This window comes from Ambystoma mexicanum, chromosome 11 (assembly GCF_040938575.1).
Source record: "Ambystoma mexicanum isolate Mex_15411 chromosome 11, UKY_AmexF1_1, whole genome shotgun sequence".
Taxonomy (NCBI): Eukaryota; Metazoa; Chordata; class Amphibia; order Caudata; family Ambystomatidae; genus Ambystoma; species Ambystoma mexicanum.
In genome coordinates this window covers 409,706,902-409,731,279 of record NC_090934.1, presented here as the reverse complement: position 1 = coordinate 409,731,279, position 24,378 = coordinate 409,706,902, and the positions used below count along the sequence as shown (strand labels likewise).

Here is a 24,378-nt window from a genome sequence, read left to right as displayed (position 1 = left end):
GGGTGACAGGGAGTCTACAGATCTCCCCCTAGACGCAGAATCTGGGCGTTTGGTCGACGGCGCCGACTCATCGCCACAGGATGTGTGTTTAGTGGAGTGTGAAAAGGTAGTGCTCTTGCTGCCAGTCATCTTCCTCCATAACAGAGCCGCCAGTCTGTCTCTTAGGGTCAGGGGCCTGCACTTGGGAACTTGGCTTTTCTCAGTCCCCCTCGCCGTCTGAAAAGACAGCAATGCTGCCATCACTGGAAGCTCCCTCCACGTCAATGGCGGCCTCGGCCTGCATTGCGTGATGGGCCCAGCGCTTGGTTCTGTGATCTTTAAGGGTCTTAGGTTTAAAGAGCTTGCAGGCTCGACAGTGCCCTTCGTCGTGGTTGCGGTTTAGACACAGGTTGCACGCTCTGTCGATACCACAGAAATGTTGTATTAAATGTGGGGCAGAATTTAAAAGGTGTTCTATCCATGTCTGGGAAAGGCAGCCAGGCGGGAAAGGGTGGGAAAAAGCATTGTACAATGACTGCCCCTGACTCTCCCTACTGCAGGGCAAAGGCCCGGTGGGCATTCCAAGGCCGAAAAGGTCAGTTGAATATTGAATTTGGCTGACGGCGCTGTCATTTCCACCGTGTCGATGAATTGGTCGAAGTCGGAAGGAAGGGACAATAAACTATCTTTAAACTTGTCAAAAGCAAATGCTGTTATGCCCAAATTGAACCCTATGAGAAGCGTTCGCTCATGATGGTGGAAAAAACAATCTGAGGGACCTCGACGCGTGAAGGACTATGGGTACAGTCAACATCACACTAGGGATAGTATTACTGGTCGTCCTGTCGACGTCCCTTTTTCGAGTTTCGAAAACAACAACTGTGTATAGTGTGTGTGTCGCAAGAGCAGATTGCCATTGTCCTTCAGATGCGTCTGTGCGTTCTTTGGGAGTAGATGGCACACAGGCTGCAGGTGGCTTGTGTGCTGGAAAACACAGATTGGGCTAGTTCTACAAGGTGCACATGGCCCACGAACTGCAGGTGGAGTCTATGCGAATGATGATTCAGCCAACAAAGGCTGGTATGGTGCATACTGATGTTGAAAGCGCAGGTTGCAGATGGCTCGGGTACTGTAGGGAAGACATAATGCAAAGTGCACAGAACAGTTGGCGCACGTCCTATAGGAGCAGATTGAATGTGAGTTTCAAGTGCTGTGTGGGATGCATAAGTAATGCATGCCGAACTGGTACTCACCCAGGTTGTATTTTTGCTGCACTTCTTTGACAATCTGAGTGTTTGCCGATCTCCGGAAGATTCCTTCAGTTGACAATGCTAAGGGAGAAAAAACATGGACATCTTACTGCAGAGGGTAAAGATCAGAGGACAAACCTTTTAAGTTTTTCATTTTAGGTTGGTAGTCTGTTAGGTGGAATCCTCCAGTCCTCATTTTTTGCTAGGAAAGTTAGCTTTCCAAACCTAGGCAAAAAGGACATTTTTAAGCTTTTCTTAGCTTACCCAGTTGTGGCTTTTATCGAGCAATCAAGGCTAAATCGAGGCAAGGTAAAAGGTAAAAACAAATATAGGGTAACAGAATTACTTAGGAATAAGAACTGTCCACACAAGGGTATATGAAAATATACTTTATATCTCTTCAAAAGGAAGGTAAAAATATAAGTGATTCACATAAACAAGTCAGATTCACAAAGTCTCACGTGTTACAGGGAAGCGTTCTGTGGTCTGTACCCTGTCAGGTAGGAGTCAACTAGAAGTCCAAGGTCAACTGGGGCTTTTGGGTTAGACAGATAACAGTGTGCGTCAGGACAGTTTCTCTTTCCTGTGCTCACAAAGGTGGTAGAATGACCACAAGCTAGGCAACAGGGATTTTCAACAATCTTTCTTCCCTCACCTAGTGGTAGATGTGAATAAGAAATCAAGGACAACTCTTAGGATGGCAATAGGGCGGTTAAAACAGTGTCAGAGACATATCAGATAATCACTGGTCGAAGAGGGCAGGAGCGGTGCTCCTCTGCCTAAAAAAAAGTGTTAGTGTTCCTGTAATTTCATTTGAAAAAGAAACCGTTCCGGAATGGTTTAGTTTTAAAACAAAAATGTAGGCAGTAGTAGAAACTTGCAGTTCAGTGCACTGCACTGAACATTCCCTTAAACAGGTGTGTTTGTTTGGGGGTTTGGATTGCACGTGGGAGGGGGCATGGCGATGGGGTTCGTGGAGAGCTGGGGCAGGCTAGCAGGGATCATAGTTTCACTACTTCTCTGCGTACACTTCGACCACTACAGTTAATACGAGATTATCCAAAGAAAGATGTTATATAATAAGCCTCGTCTATGAATAGAAGTGCTAGGGCAGAATTTCATTTATAGAGGTTCTGCCATCTCTTTTTAGGGACCCCAAAAAATGTGCCCCAACCCCTCATATTTTTGGGATCTTGTACCTCCTTTTTGTGTCCAGAGGGACTGCAACTGAAGTCCCTCTGCTACTCCTTTAGTATATGGTCCAATGGTAGCCCATATAGCTCATGGGACAGAAGTGCTTATTAAGCACCCCATCCTTGCCACAGTGTAGCCATTAGCCTACATTGGTTTTGGTGGGGGAGGTGGTTGGGGTTACGGGGGTCGAAGGATGGTAGCAGCTGTAATTAGGTTTTGTTTCACCAAGAGTGCAAGCCGATTTACTGTATTCGTTATCCAATGTAGCTTTTTGGTAGACACTAGGATACTAATTTTTTAAAAAAATTTCTATTCTCTGCCATTTTGTTTCTTGGGCATTCCTTTGTTTCAGCAAACCATGAGGCAGGCCTAAAATGGCTGTTGTGCACACTTGGTCTCCCTCACTGCACCCTTTAACATGGTTTGGGCTAGTTTAGACCAGTCCCTGACCTCAGACATGGCCATTACACATCCTGTGGGATAGTACTGGCTGTTTACAGGTGCTTTGGGGAAACCCAATTTGCTGGCCATGGCTCTTTTCGAGAAGGTCTTCTCGGGTGTCCCCTGGAGTTGGTAGAAGAACAAGTTACTTTCTTACCTGGTAACGTTCTTTCGATGGGATGTTCCGACAACGTTTTCCACATCTATGACGGGTAATCACCACAGCTGTGCTGCTTTGGAAAATTTTCGGCGTCTGCGTTCTGTGTCGATGACGTTGAAACGCTGTCCTCGAGGGCCTCCATCAAGCCAACATCATCGGATGTTATAAGTTGGACGCACGACGCCCGTAGCCTCAGTTGTAGTTTTTCCCCAGAACGTGTGGCACCAATCTTCTGCCAGTATGACTACAGAAAGCCTAGCGGAAACGGAAGCTGCAATTGCATAAGAAATTCTGTAGAGGGGCAGGCTGGGAGGGTACGATGTGGAATACGTTGTGGGAACTTCCCATCGAAAGAACGTTACCAGGCAAGAAAGTAACTTGTTCTTCGAAGGGATTGGTTCCTCCGACGTATTCCACATCTATGACAGACTCCCAAAGCAGTACCAACGTAAGGAGGTGGGAATATAATTTAGAATTTTAGAATGCCCAATTAAATAGCAGAATAGAGGACCGCCTTGCCAAAGGCTAAATCTTGCCCATGGATAGAATCCAAGGAGTAGTGTCTGACAAAAGTATGGACAGAGGCCCATGTGGCTGCTTCACAAATGTTACGAATGGGAACACCCCTCTGCAGGGCAGTAGAGGCAGCCACACCCCTAGTAGAATGGGCCCGTAAGCATACCGGAGGGTCCTTAATCGCCAAGGGGTAACATTCAGAAATTGTCAAGATAATCCATCTAGACAAAGTCTGTTAAGTAACAGCTTGTCCAAAACGCCTTCCAGCGTATCCTACAAAGAGCTGATTGTCCACTCTGACCCGGGACATGCGTGAGATGTAGAAACTTAAAGCTCTCCTAGAATCCAACCTATGAAGCCTCTCCGCTTCCTTACCAGAATGCGGAGGAGGATAGAATGCCGGAAGAATGACCTTCTGGCTTAAATGAAATTCCGACACAACTTTCGGAAGAAAAGACGGACGATTCGAAGGACAATCCTGTCCTTATGGAACACTGGAGGGTGGCTTAACGGAAAGTGCCTGCAACTCACTCACTCACTCTGAGTGGAATTGACCGCAACTAAAAATACAGTTTTCAAGGTCAACGGTCTCAAAGGACAAGAACGTAACAGCTCAAACGGAGCTCCCATTAGGAATTTTAGAACCAGGTTCAAATCCCAACCGGGCACCTGGAAAGGTGACGGTGGGAACACATTAGTGAGCCCTTTCAGAAACTGAGAAATCAAAGGAATTTTAAAATAAGAACACTGCTCAGACGAGCGCTTAAATATCGACAGCAGCGCCAGGTGACCTTTAATGGTACCCACTTGCAGGCCATTGTGTGCCAACGAAAGCAAAAAAGACAAAACCACAGGAATGCCACATGAAAAAGGATCCACATTCTTAACCCTGCAACAGTCGCAGAACTTCCTCCAACGGCAACGGTACAGGGAATTCGTTGCAGGCCTTCTGGCCGAAAGCAACACCTCCATCACATCTTCAGGGAGGTCCCAATCCTTCTACCTCAACCTTTCAGAAGCCAAGCATAAAGGTTGAGGGACTTGACCTCTGGATGGAGAATCTAACCCCCCCTCCCGTGAGAGCAAATCGTCTCGGTAGGGAAGACGGCGTGGAGGGCAGATGGACATGTCTAGAATGTCCGGGTACCACGTTCTCCTGGCCCATGATGGAGCAATGAGGATCATTCGGGAACCGAACCTCCGTAACCTCCGCAGCACTTGTGGAATGACGGGGAATGGAGGAAACGCGTAAAGCAGTGGGAAGGCCCACTCCACTACGAACGCATTCCCTAAAGCTCCTCTTGGAGGAAATTCCTGCAAGCAGTATCTTTCGCACTTCTGGTTGACACAGGTGGCAAAGAGATCCACTTGTGGGGTCCCTCAAAAGGGCGAAGATCTCCAGGAGAATCTCCTGAGCCAGCTCCCACTCGTGAGATACCGTGCTCTGCCTGCTCAGAGCGTCCGCTGCCGCATTTTCGTCTCCGGCCAGATGAACTGCCGAGATCGAAATTTCCTGCTGGATGGCCCAGAACCAGAGCTGCATCGCCTCTCTGCACAGAGGGAGAGACCCTGCCCACCCCTTTTTGTTGAGGTAGTGCATGGCCACTGTATTTTCCGTCAGAATCAGGACATTCTTCCCCCGAACAGACGGCAGAAAAGCTTTCAGGGCTAGCCCGACGGCCCTCAGCTCCAACAGATTGAGAGTCTGGACTCCGACGGAGACCAACGACCATTGACTGTCAACTCGTTGGCATGAGCTCGCCATCCCGTGTGGGATGCGTCCGTCATGATCGTCACCTCCGGCCACGGTAGCCAAAATGGAGCCCCCTTCATCAGATTGACTTCGACGGCCCACCACAGAAGATCCTGGGCGACCGAGGGCGGCACCTGAACGGGATCCGACATCCTGCCGGAGGACTGTGACCACTGTATCTTGAGAGCCCATTGCAGAGATCTCATCTGCAGCCTGCCCTCTGGCACCAGGAGAATGCAGGATGCCATGAGGCCGAGCAACCTCAAGAACTCGAACGCCGGGAGTCTCTGGGCATGTTGAAACTTGTTCACCATCTGCAGAATGTGATGAGCCCTCACCTGGGGAGGAAAACATCCCCAGGGATGTGTCGAGCACTGCTCCGATGTACTGGAGCCGCTGGGTAGGTGTCAAGTGAGACTTCTTTAAGTTGAGGGAGAAGCCCAGCCTGTGAAGGGAGTGGCAGGTGACAGATGATCCAGGACTTGCTCGGGAGAGCGCGCCCAGATCAACCAATCGTTCAGGTAGGGGTAGACGTGAATCCCCCCTTTCCCGAGATACACTGCCACCACCACCATGAGCTTGGTGAAGACCCTCGGGGCAGAGGTCAATCCGAACGGCAGGACCTGAAACTGAAAGTGCGAGTCGCCAACCACGAAACTCAGGTAATTCTTGTGCTTGGGGTGAATCAGCACATTAAAGTAAGCGTCCTTGAGGTTGAGAGACACCAACCAACCTTGAAGTTGAAGGGCCTGGGGACTTCGAGAGAGTAACCATCTTGAAATTGTCCTTCCTGATGAGCTTGTTCAAACCACACAAGTCCATGATGGGCCTCAATCCCCCATCTTTTTTCCGTATCAAAAAATATGGGGAATACCATTCCTTGTTCCTCTCCGCTACAGGCACCAGTTCTATGGCGCCTTTCTCCAGCAGGGATTTGATTTCCTGCGCAAGGAGCGGACCCAGACTCTTCAAAGAGAGATTCCCTGGAGAATTGTCGTGAGGCCTCTGCCAGAAAGGAAGACAGTAGCCGTGGGCTATGATCTCCAGAACCCACACATCTGAAGTAATGGCACGCCATTCTACAAGATGCTGCACCAGCCTTCCCCCAACCGGCGAACCATGGGACAAAGCGGCTGCGGCAGTGCCTGAGGGCAAAGAGGCAACTGCCCGAGCGGCCTTGGCACCTCAAGTACCCTGTTTTCTACCTCTGTTACTCCTACGGTGGCCCCTTTGACTTGCATCTCCCCTCGATCTACCAAAGGAAGAGTAGTATTGAAAGGAACCTCCCCTCCATTGCTGTCCCCTAGGACGAAAAGGCGGAGGTGGCGAACTGCAGCGCTCAACGACTTCGCTGCAGCTTTGGAGGTCTGCAACCTCTCAAGGATCTCGTCAGCCTTGCTGCCAAAAAGATGGACACCATCAAAGGGCATGTTGAGAAACCAGGCTTGTACGTCAGGAGCAAACCCCGACTTCTGCAACCACGCTAATCTGCACATCACGGTCCTCGCTGCCATGGACTGGCTGACACAGTCTGCCATGTCCAGACCCGACTGAACGGATTCACACATGCAATCCTTGCCAACCTGAACGAGGGCAAGAAAACCATCCTGTTCCTCCCCTTTGGGAATATGTTCAGCTGCCAAAGAGAATTCCACAGAGTGTGAGTGAAATGTGCTAAGGCACACAGAGTTGGCTGCCTGTAAAGCCATACCCCCTGAAGAAAACACTTTGTCGAAAATGTTTGCCGTCCCTATCAGGAGGGATGGTAGGGTACGACGCCTGCTTTGCCGGGGCCGTAGCTGCCTACACCACCAAACTCTCCGGAGTGGGGTGCGTCGTCAAGTAGCAGGGGTCGCTACTGGCTGGACAGTATTTTTCAGCAACGACTTGCTCACTGCCGGGAGACACTCCTGAGCAGTCCAAGCCGCCGCCACCCTTCTCTGTAAAGCCATATGAAATGGCAGCACCGGGTCAGTGGGTGGACCTTGGTCATGGATATCGGTCAGGTCTTCCTGCAGAAAATCCACTGGTGGCGCAGACCACCCCAAGTACTCCCTCGACATGAGTCACCTGTACGAAGATTCAGCATGCGTACCAGGCTCAGGCTTGCGAAACGCAACCTGCTGGGAGGTATCCAGACCACTGGCGTTGTGCAAAGACTGACGCAGGTCTTCCAACTGGTTATGACCAGCTAACAGGTCATCAGGAACCTCATCAGGAACCAAAACTTCCTCAGACCCTTCATCCACCTCAGAGATATACTCCAGAGGCTGGAATAAATCCCTGGATGAGGGCACAGAAAAAGGCTCAAATAGAGGCCTTATCGACTTCTTCAGGGCCTCCCTCGGAATTTCCCCGATGCACGCGGTACCTCCAGTAAAGCCTCCAAAAAAGGCGTTAAGGGCACCGTCAAAATCGGCATCGACATTGAGCGTGGCGCCGATGGCTTCGACAAAGGCCTCGAGGGCTGTGCCCCGAGCGTGTCTTTCGATGGCCTCAGCGCCGATGACTTCCTCAGAGGCAGAGCCTCGAGAGAGTCCCTCGACGGACATTGCGCAGACGTCTTCTTAGAAGACCTCACAGGTTCCGCCGGTCTCGAGGGCGTCGAGAACCGGGACCTGGAGCGGGCATGGCTAGAGCGATCTACCTTGTCCGATCAGGACCTCGAAGGCTCCCGATGATCGCGCTGACCGCCCGAGCCCGAAGGCTTGCGAGCGGTGGCCCTAGCACGTTCCTTGCCGCCTTCTTTCGAAGGCGTGGACGGAACAGAGCCCTGCGATTGGAAAATCGCCATCATCTCTGTACGAAATGCATCCCATTCCGCAGGCGAAGAATGCTTGTTGTGACAAGCAACCCGCTGTCAAGCGGAGTCCTCGGACGAGGACGGGGAAGGCGACCGGTGACGGCGCTTCCGCGAGTGCCTCGAAGAGGCAGAAGAATGGCAGGACCCGCTCCGGGACCGAGACCCCCCTGGACTTACGCCGACGACATGGAGAGTCGCCCCTCAAATAGTTGGTCGAAAGCCCAGCGGATTTCGACTTCTGGGGTTTGGAAACACTACCTACCGTAAGCTTCTTCTTCCGCTCCCGCAAGGCCTTCAACGCTAACGACTGGCAATCGTCACAGTCATCGGTGGCGTGGTGCTCGCTGAGGCAACAGAGGCAGACGTCGTGCGGGCCCGTAAGTGACATCTTGGAACCGCAGTCCGACACTTCTTCGAGCGAAGACGACGAAGACATGATATCTTCACACACACCAAGTTCGAACAACCGATAGAAGTTAACAGAAGAACCAAGGCGCGCAGAGATCTCTGAAGCGAACACGATCGCGGACAAAATGGAACTGAGGCTACGGGCGTCGTGCGTCCTACTTATAGCATCTGGTGACGTCGGCTCCACGGAGGCCCTCGAGGACAGCGTATCAACATCATTGATGCAGGACGCAGAAAATGTTCCAAAGCAGCACAGCTGTGGTGATTACCTGTTATAGATGTGGACTACGTCGGAGGAACAAATCCCTTCGAAACCATCTTATAATCTTTGCACCTTCCAGGTGGAACAGGTTCGCACCTGGTTTTTCATCCCACCCACAGATATGCCTATTGATTTTGGGCCTCATTCAGAGTTCGGTGGTGCAGGGAAAAACCAGAAGTTATTTCCATTACCACCACCTTTTTTGGCAGGAACGGAATTACTGCTGTTTTTAGTGCACCACCAAACTATAGCTTTGACCTTAAAGTAGAGGATTTTCCTCCAGCATCATGGCGGTAATGCCAGAACCTGGCAGAATTACTTTTTAAACACTGTTAGATCCGCAGGGAACATTGTAGCATAGCAATATATGATAAGGCATTTATAACGCGCCCATACACAAGTGTTTCAAGGCGCAATGAGGCAATGGAGTGGGAACAGAGGGAAGATGGACAACGATCCTACTAGGCCTGGTGTCATTCATATTGTGCAAGCGCACAGGGGGGAAGTGAAAGTGCGGGGGAGGAGACTTTAGTACATGGGATATTTGAATAAATACACAATAAATAGAATATAGCCAGCAAGTGGCAAGTGCAGGGGTAAGTGCAGACAACGGGTTTCACATCCTGGTGGTGGGACTGTACAGATACAGAAACAGTTCCCATGAGCGGAGGTTGACAGGAAGGCAGTGCAGGTGTGCGAACTGGCGGGGGAGGGGACCTGGGCCCGATATCAGAGGGTGGCCAGGTAGCCAGTGCAATTTCAGCCAATGCAATGTCAGCCAAGAAGTCAGCAGGGAAGAGGAGGAGAAAAAGCAAAAGGTTTTGAGGTGTTTCCGGAACCAGAGATGGTTCTCCACGTGTTTCAGGGAGGCTGTTTCAGAGGGAGGCCCCAGCCCGAAGAAAGATCTACCTCCAACTCGTTGCTTGGAGAAGCGACTGACCCGGAGTGAGTTGGAGGCGGATGAGTGAAGAGCTTGAGAAGGCAGGCATTTAGGAAGAGAGAGTTGATGCAGGTGAGGAAAGAACAAGGTAATTATTAACCATTTTAGAGAAGTAATATGAAAAGTAATATGAAAGGAAGAAAGGAGTTTAACAATACATAACCTTATAGTTATAAAGGTGCTACACTTTAAAAGTCCTTCCCTTGCTAAAAGAGATGGGACGTAGTGCCCTTAGTGTCACAAGTCCCAAAAGAACTGAGGAATACTACGTAACTTTAAGGTAGTCTGCACATGTGTTGGAAAAGCCAAAAGGCAGGTAGTGTTTCAAAGTTCAAGAACAATAGCGGTAAAGCTGTTAGGAGACTTCCTCCCAATCCAACAAACCTTAGGGGAGGATCCTTGACCAGAACACCGTCAGGCAAGGGAGGTGTAGCGCAAGGACTTTACGCCTCAAACCCTATGCAGGTAAGGGTGGTAGGAACAGGTATGTTTACTCACACCCTGTTCTCAGATTCACTCAGGGACCACTTCTGGGGTTCCTAAAAATCGCTGGCCCCTCGTATTCTGTATCTTGGTTCTGTTGGAGGTGTTCTAGCAGTCACTGGTGCAGAGATCACATTTCGGGTCAGGATTTCGGTCTGACTTGTAGGCTGTTTCACACTTTTGGCAAGCTGGTTCCCGGTACTGGACAGCTGGCACACCCTGACATGAAGCAATCACCACCATATTGGTGACGATCTTAGAAAACCCCCAAGACAAGATGCAAGCGGAGATCAGATATGGCAACTGACAACAAATGGGGGAAGTCGACCCTCATCGTTGAAACAATGATTCTGGTCCTGTGAAGTCCCCACTTCATGCAGGAGAGCTGCAACTGCAGGGGGGAGGCCTTTTGTTTCACAAGTCAAGAGTCTGCAGAATTCCAAGTCCGAACTCAAGACAGCAACTGATGATGCGAGGTGGACCACAGGGAAGCTGTTCAGGCCACAGGGCAGTTGCGAGACACCTCAGATGGCTTCCAAGGACAGGATCCTCAAGCAGAGGTTGAAACTGGTTGCTCCCACCATTTCAGGGGGTCGAAGCACTGATTAAGGCCTTCTATAAATCAGCAAAGGAGCTGCAGTTGAAGACATTGCTGGATGGCTGCAACGAGTTCTGAGTCTTTGGCGAGATGCCCCTCTTCATAGGAGTCTTGCCTCCATCAACGATATGATAAATAGCTGAAAAAGTCCTTTTATCCAGGATTCCAGCTTGAGATGCTCCCAGGCCCACCACTGGTAAGGATTTGCTACATTCAAACTGGCAGAGGCTGTCAAATATCATGCACAACCTCCTGCCACCACATCTGCCCACAACAGACTCACTTCGGCCAGGATGTGGACTGGGGCAGTCCAGCCAAAACAAACAGCAGCCTATACCATACCATATATAACAATGTTCCTGCGCTCCCAGGGCCAGAAGAAAGCAAAAATACAAGATGGCCAAAGGACAGGCAAGAATCTTGTGGCACTGCCATTTATATGGTACTCTAGAATGCACACGGGCTGAGGGCGCACAAGCGTAGCAGGGATTGGGGGGGCGTGGAACCACACGCTATCAAGGGTTGCCGGGGGCCACGCAGGCTAAGGATGCACGGGCCCAAGCGTAGCCAAGGATGCAAGGGGCACGGAAGCACATGCGATCAAGGAATGCGAGGGACCACGCAGGCTGAGGACACGCGGGCGTAGCAAGGAAGGGGCGTGGCGCGCGCGCCATCAGGGAATGCGAGGGACCACACGGGCAGAGGATGCACAGCGCAAGCGTAGCCAAGGGTGGAAGGGCGTTGAAGCACACGCCATCAAGGATTGCGATCGACCATGCAGACGGAGGACGCGCTGCACGAACAGGCAGGGATGGAAGCGGCACAGAGAGCATGCAATCAGGAATTGTGGGGGAACCACGCAGGGAGAGGACACAAGGGGGGGGTGAAGGGGCAAGGGAGAACTCAAGGAGCAGTAGGAGAGGACAATGCAGGGAGGACTTAATGGGGGGCGCACCAGGCCAAGGGGCAGAGCGGCAGGTCGCAGGGGTTGGAGGGGATGCAGTCAGGGGTGAAGGGCTAAGAAGCGCAGAGCAAGCTAACTCCCAAACAATGTCTTACCTAGCAGTCACGGACAGGAGGGTGAGTCGTGCGCACTCACTCTCTACGCCGCCTTGTCCTGCGAGGCTCGGTAGCGTGGACGTAGCAAATGTGCTATGTGTCATCGGGCAGCGTCTCCTGCGAACCTGCATCAGTCAACACAGCGGCATTGTCCTGCGAGGGCTCTGCCGCAGAGGGTCCGAACCTTGGATTTTATAGGCTCGGTAGCGTGGACGTAGCAAACGTGCTATGTGTCATTAGGCAGTGTCTCCTGCGAACCTGCGTCGTTCAACACCGAGGCATTGTCCTGCAAGGGCTTTGTTTCCACTACAAGGGTCATCTTCAGCCATTTAAAAGTGGTCGCCATCACTGTCTCATGCCTGCATCATATCCTTCGGGTCATCTCCAGTACTCTGATCCAAATCGTACAATGTTCATCCAGCTGGCCAGGGCCAGGAACAGTCTATCCAGAGCGCAGATGTATGACTAGCCAGACCTAAATCCTGAATCCGAAAGTGACCTCTGCACCAGCGACCCATGTGCCTCCTCTGAAGGAAGCAAAGCATGAAGTAAGTCAGCCCAGCAAATTCAGCAGCCCCAGAAGTAGTCCCTGAGAAAATAGGGGTACAGGCGTTGAGTCAACATACCTGTTTCTACGCCCTATAAACTACAAAACAGTTGTGGTGGAAGGAGGATTCAGAAGAAGTCCCTCTGACCACTGTTGGGAAAGATTTTCAGAGCAGGCCCTTTGTGAAGGTTTTTCAAGGCCCCCCTAGTTAGTGAACAAGGATTGATGCCTAGGTCTAGCCAAACGCTATCTAGGTAATATATCAGAACTGCAAGGTAATATGGGGGTGGTGCAATAGTACAATAAGACACACACACAGAGCACTCAAATATAACAAATTAGACAGAAGTACAAAGATCTTTCCTTCAATAGGCCTCAACACACTTTAGACATGTAAAATCACAGGGACGTAAGCTACCCCTAAAGCAAATCTTTACAAACATATGAATATCTATCTATATAGGTTTTTTTAGAACCCTCTCCATGCCAGATTCCAGCCTTTAAGCTTGGGACTGGATATCGACCCTGTGTTGCTCACTGCTTTCTTGTGTGAAAGACAAGCACGTTGCCCCTGAGCCATCGTAGACAGACTGACAGATGCACACAGTGATCTCACTAGAGATTACCTAACCATTAGTCTCAAAACAATTAAAAGCAATTCATCAATAAATGATACATTGTAGGAAATGCAATGAATAAAGCAGTGTAAAAGCAACTGAAATAGTTACCTTGCCTTATACAATAAGGCCCCTATCCCTTCAGAAATCCTACCCTGCTAGACTAAGTAATGCTAGTGCCTCAAAGAGTCAAAAGTCACAAGTTCCAGTTGCAGGGAGATTAAAGTCTGTACGAGGGACAAAGTAGTATTGACAACAGGTACGTATATCTTCCAGTGAAGAAGAAAATTAAGGTAAGAGAAGTACGTTGGGGAAGACCAGTTGGGATCCTTGGCCCGAACTCCACCAATCACAATCAGGCAAGGGAGACTTAGTGAGTGGACTTTACACCCATACACACCCTATGGAGGGAATGGTAACAGGTACGCAAATTCCCACTGCACCCTTACTCTGATTCTCTCAGAAACCAACCTTGGGGTTCTCGGACTAGCTGGACCCACTTACCTCAGTCTAAGGCCATAGGTCAAAGCTCTGATGAGACTATTCCTGATACATTGAAACTGGATGACCCAGGCACGTCGGATGAGGACCATCACATGGTCCCATGATGACAGAAGACCCTCAGGACACGACCGGCAGGAGTAAAGAACACCATGATCAAGGTGCAGAAGGCAACACTGGCGGTGATGAGGAAGACTACTCCAGGTAGGCCCTCCTTCATGTTGGAGAGCACCAGCTGCAGGTGGATGGGTCTTGGGTCACAAGTATATGACCCGGAACAGGGACATCTGCACCAAAGATACCCTGGATGAAACTGGTGAGACCAAATGATTGCTCGGGGACGCATGTATAGGCTTCGGCAGGCAGGATCCTGTTGCAGTGGTCTGGGCTAAGCACCAACTGGGGTTTTCAGGAGATCGATGTAGAGAGACAGGGCTTCATTGAGACATGGCTTGAGGCAATGCTGGTAGTCGTCAATGGCAGTCTTCCGATCTTCAGTGATCTGCAACACTGAGCAGCAGTCTTGTATCCAAACTTCAATCTGCAGAACAGCTGCAGGTCTCCTCCTTTGAGCCCAAATTCGAGGTTGAGTTGCTCCCGGGCCGCAAATGGCAATTGATATGCACCATTGAAACTGAAAGGGACTGTCCAACCCTGGACAGCCTCTTGCCCCATATCTGCCCACAGTAGGCATCCTCTGGCTGAATTGTCGATTGAGCCAAGACAGTTCCAAACCCTACAACCAGTTAGATGCACACACAGCTGGTTTGCCCAGGTAAAACAAGGGTTTGCTCAGGAAAGGACTTGTCATACATACATTTCCTTACCTGAGAAGGAAAGAAGAAGGCCAAAGGTCAGGGTGAAAAATATGGCACAGTCCTGAGCATACAGGGCATAAGACAGCATTATGCAGTAAAATGTCTAATTACATGTTTTAAAAACAAAAGACAATAGAATAATATCCACTGCCACCAGCCTATGTTGGACATCTAGTAAAAGTAACAAATGTTGCAAAAGGAAAAAGAAAAAAAAGGTATACAAAGCACTCCTGCAGCACTTGACTGTAAAGGTGATGTGTACAACATTCAAACAACAAATGGTAAGGCATAAAGGGGAAAAGGCCCCTGTGCACTGGTAGCCATATGGGTTGACCAATGCCCCCAAAATGGATGAGATGAGAAAGGAAAGCAAAAATCTGACTAGGACAAACATTCGGTGCCCGAGTGACACCCCTGGCACTAGAAGTCTATAGGGGCGACTCAATAACATTTCCCTATATAAGGTAAAAAGGGGCGTAATTACATAGGGACTTCAGGAGAAGTCCTGTTGGCCACCAAAAAGATCAAAGAACCAAAATAGGGGGGATAAAGTAAAAATGTGCAAGTCTCTGAAAAGGTGGCCCTAGAATCTCCAAAATAGGAATTCTGGCTTAACACTCACCCTTCACAGACTAACATTGGGTAACTAATCCCTTGGGGGATAAGTCACATGGTTAGTAGTCGGCTAAACTCCTAGAAATGGCAGCTTACATTTTTATGATTCCCTATCTTTGTTGTGGCAAATCTTTGCAGAGTAAAGGTTCCGCAACTACCCGTAGGAATTTTCTGTCCACTGGGGGAGTCGGAGCTGTTCCCAAAGACCTTCAGAAGACTTTTGATCCTCTGAACCGGTAATAGGCTTTTCTCCACAACCCCCCGCTCCCCAGTGGAGGACCCTAATGGAGAAGGAGTACTCTTCATCCTTTTTGGAATACAGCTCTGCCTAAACTATAGAACGTGGAATGTCAGGCTTAAATACTAAAAAACTCAGATTTTCTCCTCCTTTTGGACGTGCAGAACCTTTCGGTCTAAGGGCAGACCCCCCCTTTAGTAAGTTGATCCTTAGTAGGAGTGGAATTTAACTTCACAACAGGAGAGCAAGCAAACACAATGTTCTCTAACAAAACTAAATGAATCATGCCATCAAATGGACACACCATGTAGCCATTCACCCATCCATTCAAGTTTTTCAGGGAGTCATTTTTTAATTAGTGTTTTATTCAAACAATGAGTGCAAAAACATTTGACTTATTACAAAAGAAAAATACAATTTATCATTTTTTACATATCCTGTTATAAAAAACATTTTGTATCATTTAAATCAATTTGATCATTCCAATTTTTTCTTCACTGCAATTGCCACATGCTAAAACGTCCTTTGGATTCAATGAATTTGAACTAGTTCTCAGCACTTCAATTTTCCTCGAGCGTATAGCCAAGCACCTACACAGTGCAATTATCAAGCTTTGTCGTTGTCCCCCCCTTCAGACTAATCCACATGGCATCACTCACACATAATGTCCCAAGATGTCTTAATCGGTCCTATCCCAATGCTGGACAGTTCGTCACCAGGTGTTTGATGGTTTCCCTTTTAACAGTTTGTGCAAAATCTACATCTTGAATTTCACAAAACCAATTCCCACTTACTTGTTCTTTGCAGCCTAGGGAATTAAGTCTGAAGCATAGGTACATACCAAAATAAATTCTCATTTTCCCATGCCCAAAAATGTGGGATATCTCCTCCCTTTTTGTCTGGAATTTTCCGTACTCTACGTAAAGAGTATGTACCCAACTGATCGGTAGTTTCTGCCCAGTCATGTTTATATAGCTTTTTCTTTAGTCAAGTTAATGGTAAGCTCTTCCCTAGAGAAGCCAATGACTGAACACAATTTGGACATTAGTACCTTAAATTCAGTGATGGTAGAACCTGAGCCCTTTGTCTGGTCTGCCCTCCAGCTCTGATAGAGGGACGTCGGTGGTGGATTTAGTAATTTAGCAAACTCTGCCAGTCTCCTCCACTTGCCTCTAGTTGCCTGGGAGATTAAACCAAACTTGTGTCTGAAAATTGAGTTTGGTACCGACTTAGCCAGCCCCAATGTTTTCTTCCAGAACATGCCTTGGATGGAGTTTAGGTAAGTCCCCAGATCACATAGTGATCTATCTGGACCATACACACGGTAGGTTCCACACTTAGTAAATAATAGTGCAGCAGGGGTTTTAAAGAAAAGTGACAACTGGGAGTTGACACGTTTCATTTTTGCCAGCAAAGGACCGCACTTTTCCCTAACAGAGTCTTTCCAGCCCTCCCTCAATTTAGATTGGTGATGTTATATCCCAAGTATTTCATAGACTCAACCTTCTCCAGGGGGGCCTTCTCCCACTCCTTGTGGGAGTCATTCACACATGAACCCCCAATAAAAACACCATCCTTAAAATCCTCCTTCTTGTGCTCCTTTACACACTTCAGATACTGAGTGAGAGTCTTATCAAACCACAATACAAGAGCAACTTTAACACTTGCATACTTAACTCTCTGGGCCTCATTATGACCCTGCCGGTCCGGACAGGCAGACTATGAGTTCAGCAGGTGGGTGGCCTTACTCCCGCCAGGTCTGACCTGGCGGGTGTAACGCTGACGGAAATGGAAACACCAGCACCGTTAATTAGGGTGCCAATGTTTCCACGGTCCCTATTCCTATGGGACTCCATGGGAATGGGGAGTAACGGAATGCCGGCTCCAGAATTACCGGCTCACCGGGGCTGTAATGCCCTGGTAATTCCAGCAAGCCCAGAGCCGGTAAATCATTCCGGGTCCGGCGTCAATTTGCCATTTTTTTCGGCACGGTTGCCGCCGGACATGGAATGAGGCCCTCCGTCTTTGGCGCTCAAATCCAAAATAGCCACACATGCACTCAGTGGCAGATGAGGTAGAAGAAATGCAATCTTACTGTCTTCAGGTTTTCCCTGCATTATACAAGCAAACTCAAAACCATTCAACCATTCCAGAACATCCATATCTTACATATACATACTCACAAAGTTCTTTGGGAACTCAGGCTGACGGCAAAACCCACAATTACCTCCAGACCCTAAACTAATGCTATAGGTGGGCACTAAGTTTCTCAATTCCCAATTTCTTAAGTTCAAGCTTATGGGCACTCTCAGACGCTTTCTCCTTAGCAGCAAGCTCAACCTCATACTTCGTAAGTGCCAGCTTCTGAGTTTTGTACTCCATTTCCAGTTGGGCCTTTTGCAGCTCCAACTCCAAGAATCAAACTCAGAGTCTCTATTTATGTAAGGAAAAAGGGGTCACAACAGTAGGGAGAGAAAGAATAGAGGGGGGAGGATAGGAAACATCTCCTGCCTCAGCAGCAGGATTTTCGGAATTATAGTAGTTTTTATGAGATCTGCTTGGGTGCCCATAGTAGTAAGACCTCTGGCAGTCGAGCAGATATTAATCTGTCAACATTAATCTTCTGCAGAGTTCCACTACTAAAGTGTTCCATCATAAGGACAGAAAAAAGGTTACTACCCCAAAAGAAAAAGTCACGCATCAAAAGGTAAGTAGATTTGCTTAAAAGAAACACTAACTGGCTGGAATGTTATCATACTTTGTAAAATATCCCAATGATCTTTGCAGAGAACGTTGAACCTAGAGAATAGCCAGAAAATCTCCTGAAAAGAATTCAAGATAAAGTTACCAAAACAAAAATGACCCAACATTAAAATGAATACAACTTTCCAGCATTTTAGAATAAAAACCAACACTGCTGAAATGTATTTTTATGAAACACATTAGAACCAACATGTAGGCAAGTATCGGTTGTCACCAATTGTTTGCAGCAAACCTGAGTACACCCAATCCAGAATACTAGACTTTCACATAGGTGTTGTGAGAAACCAAAGGGTGTCTCACTATCCAGGGCACAGCCATCGCCTTTGGATCCAGGCCTTGGGGGTGGACAAGTGCGGGAGGTTCACCTGGGTGAGGGGTCCTCTGGGAGCGGGGGGTGAGACATCAATGGCAAGATGCGGCATCACCCTCTTCACAACACATCCCTACCCAACACTTCCTCCACCTTTACAGCTTGTCCCGTTGCCCCCTCCCCAATTCCAACAGGTACCCAACATCAAAGGGAGGCATAGGAGAACAAACGCAACACCCTATATCTCACAACAAAATCATTCCCCTTCCTCGGACGATAGCTTCACCACCTCTTGAAAAAACGCACAACTTCCACAATTGCTACCTCAACTCTAGAAATCCCATTTACCAAACCACTGGGACGAAAAAGAGGTGAGATAAGCGACAGGAAGCTATGAAGATTACCCACAGAAAGCAATGCAACAGGGGCTCCTATGGGCAGTCGCCATTTGGTCCCGGTAATGAGGCCAGGCGGGGTCAGGCCTCCCGTTACAATCATTCCCACCTGAAACCCGTTAACTCTCCCATGAATTATAAAAGGTGGAACACACAGACACACTGAGCGAGCTGGGGATGCTGGATGGTGCACAGAGGCTGAGAGGAGAGAATTAGAGCTGGAGAGACCCTGGAACGCCTGGTGGAAGAAAAACTGCCCAACTGCTGGGCCTGTGAGTACAGGGGAGGCTGCAGTGTGGAGAGGGAGTTCTAACTCCAAGAAGCCAAACCAGGGGCAGCTGGGGGCTACCTGGCAGTGCTCACACCATAGCTCCTCCCATGGGCAAAACAGGAATGGCCAGGCCTTTGAGGGGCAGGTGGCGAGACCCTGACCTCAACAAATTATCCTCTTTACCTCCTGCAGCTCCCAAAACCCTGGAATGCTGTATAGGTGGGAGCTAAATAAGAAAAGTGCATTCTGGGACATGAACTCCAAAGGCTTTCAAACTTGGCAAATCGAGAGGGGTCCGAGCCCGGCTGAGGGAGAACCCTCAGAGGACAGAGCAAAAGAGAACAGTGCTTTCAACACTGCATTCGAATGATACCAGCAGCCCTGCTGGGTGAACGGCCGAGTTGGGGAGCTGAAGCCACATCTGTGGTATCATCTTTGGCTCCCAAATCAAGGAGACGAACAAAGAAATCAACACAGCTGGTGAGTTTAAGAGAGCAAGTGACGAATAATAGCGACACAGTATAACAGAGTGGTCCAACATAGTGACAGTGCCTAGTCGAAAGTCTCTGTTGAGAGAATACTGATGTGAGCCTAAATGGATATGGCTAGAAGATCACTTCACTGGCTCAGGGTAGAGGAGAGAATAAAGTTAAAATCACTGACTTGTGCATAAATGCCTTTATGGTAAAGCTCCCAGAATAGCTTGGTATTATATAGCCCAGAGAGACAGTTTCGCTCCGAAGGCAAGAGCGTATTGATAGTACCCAAGTACAAGTTCAAGTCAGGCATGGGCAGATCTTTTGTAGTGCTGGCAGCTCAGCTGTGGAATACTCTCCCAACGATTATGAGAATGGAAGGCAGTCACTCAAAGTTTAGAAGACTCACCCGTTTAGATAATCCAGGAGTTCCCAGCCACCCTTTCAGTTTATAGAGCTAGACACAGGAGGTCTTTCTTTTATATAGATTTGTGTTTGTCTTGTCAAAGCGCACTGATGCCTGTGGGCTGCCGCCGCTATATAAGATGATATACATACATACAACTGTGTTTGGTTTCAATGCAAGTGAAGCCCAAGTACAGTGAATCACGCTGAGTTGCAAAGTGAGAGGTCTGAGCCCGACTGAGGGGGACCTGTAGCGAACTTTGAGAAAGTCGAAGTGGTCCTGCAGAGGTCTATAGTAAAAGCCTTGTGCATTCGAGAGTCTTCGACATCAGTAAAAGGTCTGAGCCAGACGGCGGGTGACCGGAAGTGTGATAAGTCAGGGGAAGGAAACCCTGCAAGTGCTGTGATTGCGAGGTCCCAGCCCGGCTGAGGGAGACCTATGTGAACTGTTAAAGCTTTGAGAGGTCCAAGCCCGATGGAAGGATACCTACATGAACTTCCTACATGAACTTTTTGTTGAACTATGAAAGAACTTTTGGACCGATGGAAAAGTGACTTTAACGTGGAAGGCCAGGCAGCTCTCGATCCACATATTGAACTACCTTTGTTTAGAGAACCTGTGCCAGCTCCTGTCTATGGGGGATGCTTTACTCCATGCTGTCCAACGAAGGAGGAGAGCTGACTCCGCCATCTTGATCTTTTATGTTAGAACACTGATTTTCCTTCACATACATCTTGTTCCATGCACCCATTTATTATAATAACGTATGGGCAGGCCACAGGTTTATTTAGTATAGACCACTTTATTTTGACAGACATGACTACGACTGTTATTTATTATTTGATGTTAGAGACTACTCCTGTCGTAGCTATAGGGCAAAGTAGTCGTTTTTCCAAACCCAGATAATTCAATAAAGGTTTTACAAATTGTACCTTTTTTGGCAGTGTCATACTTGTGATACCATGCCTCCCCTACATTAAGTATGCAGTCTTACGGATCTATAATATTTTCCCACAGACCGGTTTAATCGAAACCAGATTCGCTGAGTCTGATTTTGGCACTGCAGGGAAACATTTCCCTTGTGTACCTCCTCTGTATCCACCTCCTATGCAGGGGTCACCCCTACAAATAAAGTTATCTCCCCTGCCCTCCTCCCCAACTTCCTATCCTGTGTTTTGTGGGGGGGATGGGGCCACCCCGACACCTCTGGCCCACTCCATCCCGTTCTGTTCTCCCTCCTCCCCACCCTTCTTCCCCCAATCACTCTTGCACCTACATGCATACACTCACACAGACACACAAACACACAATTAACCCCAGTCCCCTTCCTTACTTTGCAAGCCCATCTTCCTCCACTTCTGCGTATGCACAGTAATCGCATAAAACGCTTCTGGGCAAGAAGCAAGCAGATCGGATGCCCTAAATTACACAGTTGCGGTGGAACGGTGAATTTGCTGCAAACAATTGACTAGTTCACAGGTTTACTCCAAGAATTAACTTTACACAAGTTAAATAACCTTTTTTCCCCATCCAGAAAATTAATTCACCCAGGTAGGTAAATTAATTGGATACTTGTGTTGATTTCACTGTGTCCTAAGTATCATGATCCCACTGCTTCCACCAAACTATTAAGGTAGTTTTTATAACACCCTCTGTAGAGGATGCTACAACCACTAACACTAGGGCCACTGTCAACAGACCAGACAAGAAACGCAATCTAAACCTCTGTAGGCAACGTGATCAGAGCAACAAGGCTCAACTCTCAGGTAGCAGTAGTAAGTCGAGACAGAGGTACAATAAGCCACACAAACAACTAGAAAATACACTATAGTGATACACTGAAAAATATATACTTTAAGTAACACATATAATATATTGGCTAAGATAAGTACTTTGGGTATGTATACACAGTACTACCAGCATACTATAAAAACAGCAATGCCTATACAAGAACAGTCTGAATCCCAATATCTATATGTGGGCCTTTTACCAGGGTTAAACACCCAACAAAAAGTAACAGGGAGGTGGGGAGAACCATACAACCTAGCAAGCAGGTAAGCCTGCTATTGGCCTGAACCTTCCAATATAGTGTCCTATAGACACATCTCAAACCTGGTATATGTGGAAGGCCACAGACATAACGACAAGCACCCAACGCATATAGGTAGGGTATGGGAAAAGAAGGGAAGCACAATTCTGCCAACAGGAAAAATATGCAATACATCCCTAAGACCTAAACAGTACCCCATATTCATTTGAACTCCCTAAAGCATGATATATATGGGATTAAGTCATAGAGGAGTTCTATGATCAAACAGAGGAACGAGGTTGAAGGCAGAGTTCCTTTAGAAGGTCATGGAACTCCGAATGACTTGCAAATATCCTTTTTACGTACACTAGGGTGAATAATACATTATAATGTATTCCTTATAATACATGGACACACTCATCTCCTTTACTACCTGTCCCTTGCTTAATCAACTGTAAGAGATCTTCCATTTGTTATTCCATATAGTTAATGTAGAATGTTTTTAGATTAAAAAAAGCGAACTTGCAGCTTGTAAAGAGTTGCAGATTACTAAAATCAAACAACGTGTTTATTTCACTCTTTAAATTAAGGAAAAACATGGTGATTCTTGCTCATGTGAAGTGCACAAATTAAACAATCTACCATAAACAGTTCTTTGCCAATTTCTGTCTTCAAAGTGTCACAGAACACTTTCACAAGCACAGAATTTGAAAAGCTTGTCACAGATTTGAGTGCAGCAGTGACAACTGGAGTTCTGCTGTGTGCTGGCTCAGGCAGCAGGCATTGCGACGTCACAGCTGAAGCGTATTAACTGATTACGCTTCAGTTGTGATGTCATTTTCTTATGACAGGTCAGTGGTGATGGCACAAGTAGCCTCTAATAAGACCATTATTTCCAGGCTTTTATACGGTTTTGTACAATCGGACCGAAAAAAAGGTCAGACCGCACAAAACGACCGAAAAATGCTACCACCAAAGGTTTGAACACCAAAAGTTCGAACCTATGGTGGTAGCATTGCAGTTAGTAAAGAAAAAACTGCGGGGGCGTCCCCCGCAACACCCCACTCACTATACTGTGTGGCATAGTGAGCGGGTGATGCCGGGGACACGCACCAAAATAAAAAAAAATAAAAAAGGGGGGCTGCAGGGGTGTCCCTCACAACTTTATAGTATAATGACCGGGGTGTTGTGGGGGAACCCCTGCAGCCCCAGTAGTATGCAAGTGTGTTCACATGAGAACGGTGCTAACTTTTGGTAGTTCGCAACTTTCTCATACGAACATTCCGGCCGCGGCAAAATTAGTCGCGGCCGGATCACTTAGAATACACAGATATTTAGAATATACAGATAAAGCAGGCTTCTATGTATTATTCAAGCATTAGTGGACAGACAGAATAATATATTCTAAGTAGAGGGAATAACGCAATTGTAAACCCCAGTTAACGGATTTGAAGAATGAGTACATTATTTTATCATCATTCCTCCAACTCATACATTTCAGGGGAAAATAGAAACAGTCAAAATGTTACACATACAGTCCTTTGGAAGAATTGCATATGAAGACAACAAAATAAAATAAAAATCAATAAAAATACACAGGCAAGTAATAAAAATACAAAACTTCGTCCAAGGATCACTAAACCCCCTAGGGGATTCAGGAAAAATGTCTAAGGGCAGGTATGCACCGCTGAGTCAATTTTAGGAGAGTTCCAGATATGTTTACAGTTCCATTGGAATGAATGCAAGAAAGTTAAAGGGCCATCCGCTTTGGTGGAGTTCAGTCTGTTTGACCCCACAGGTGTGGATTGTATGACAGGCAACCGCAGGGAAGACCACAGGAGTCCCCAAAGTAATGTTCCAGAGGTCAGAAGATGGCCTCAGGCCCCAGGGAAGCATCAAAACAGGAGGAGCCCAATAGAAGTCAATTCAGATGACAGTAAACACCTGCCTTCCAGGAATATCTACCCCGGACCAACAGGATTCCAAAGGTGAGCATCTCATATAAATCACCCACCCCAGCACTGAAAGAAAGGTACTCACGCAGGATATTTAAAGGTAAAGTGTTACAGCAGCACAAAACAACCCAGTGGGTCACTGCTCTTTCCCACAGGTTCTGTTGGCAGGATTTGGTGCTCTAGAACTTGAACATTGGACCAACGAAGGCCCCAGCAACCAAGGAAAGAAAACAGATTTTCCCAGGACATCTACCTTCAAGCCAGGAGTAAACTATCTGATGAGGAAGACTTCAGTAAGAAGAGGGAACCCAAGGAAACTGCTCCCAGCAGCACGACGAACAAGAAGGCAGTAGCACAGTAGCAAAATGTCCCAGGATGGAAAATGGCTGGTGGCACTGTGGTGTGGTGGAGTAAGGAGTCGGACAAAGGGGAGCATTTTTCCAACAAGTTTCTTTTTAAATATAATGAAAAGGTCCTTCCTCTCTCTCTCTCCATCTCTAAAAGGTTTATACCTGCCTAAACAAATGTAACTCGGGTGCTCGTTGTCTACTCTACTCTACTCTAACCCAATCACTAGTCTACAAAAGTGTT

At 47.7% G+C, this 24,378-nt stretch overlaps 1 protein-coding gene across 4 annotated transcripts in view; it reads right to left on the bottom strand.

The window, feature by feature from the left end:
* Nucleotides 1-24,378, bottom strand: part of ARHGAP1 (Rho GTPase activating protein 1) — a 902,391-nt gene that overhangs the window by 178,252 nt on the left and 699,761 nt on the right. For all 4 annotated transcript variants that reach the window (XM_069623207.1, XM_069623205.1, XM_069623208.1 and 1 more), the window contains one exon: nt 1,233-1,310. In XM_069623207.1, the coding sequence (XP_069479308.1) occupies nt 1,233-1,310 (78 nt within the window). The remainder of the gene's footprint in view (nt 1-1,232; nt 1,311-24,378) is intronic.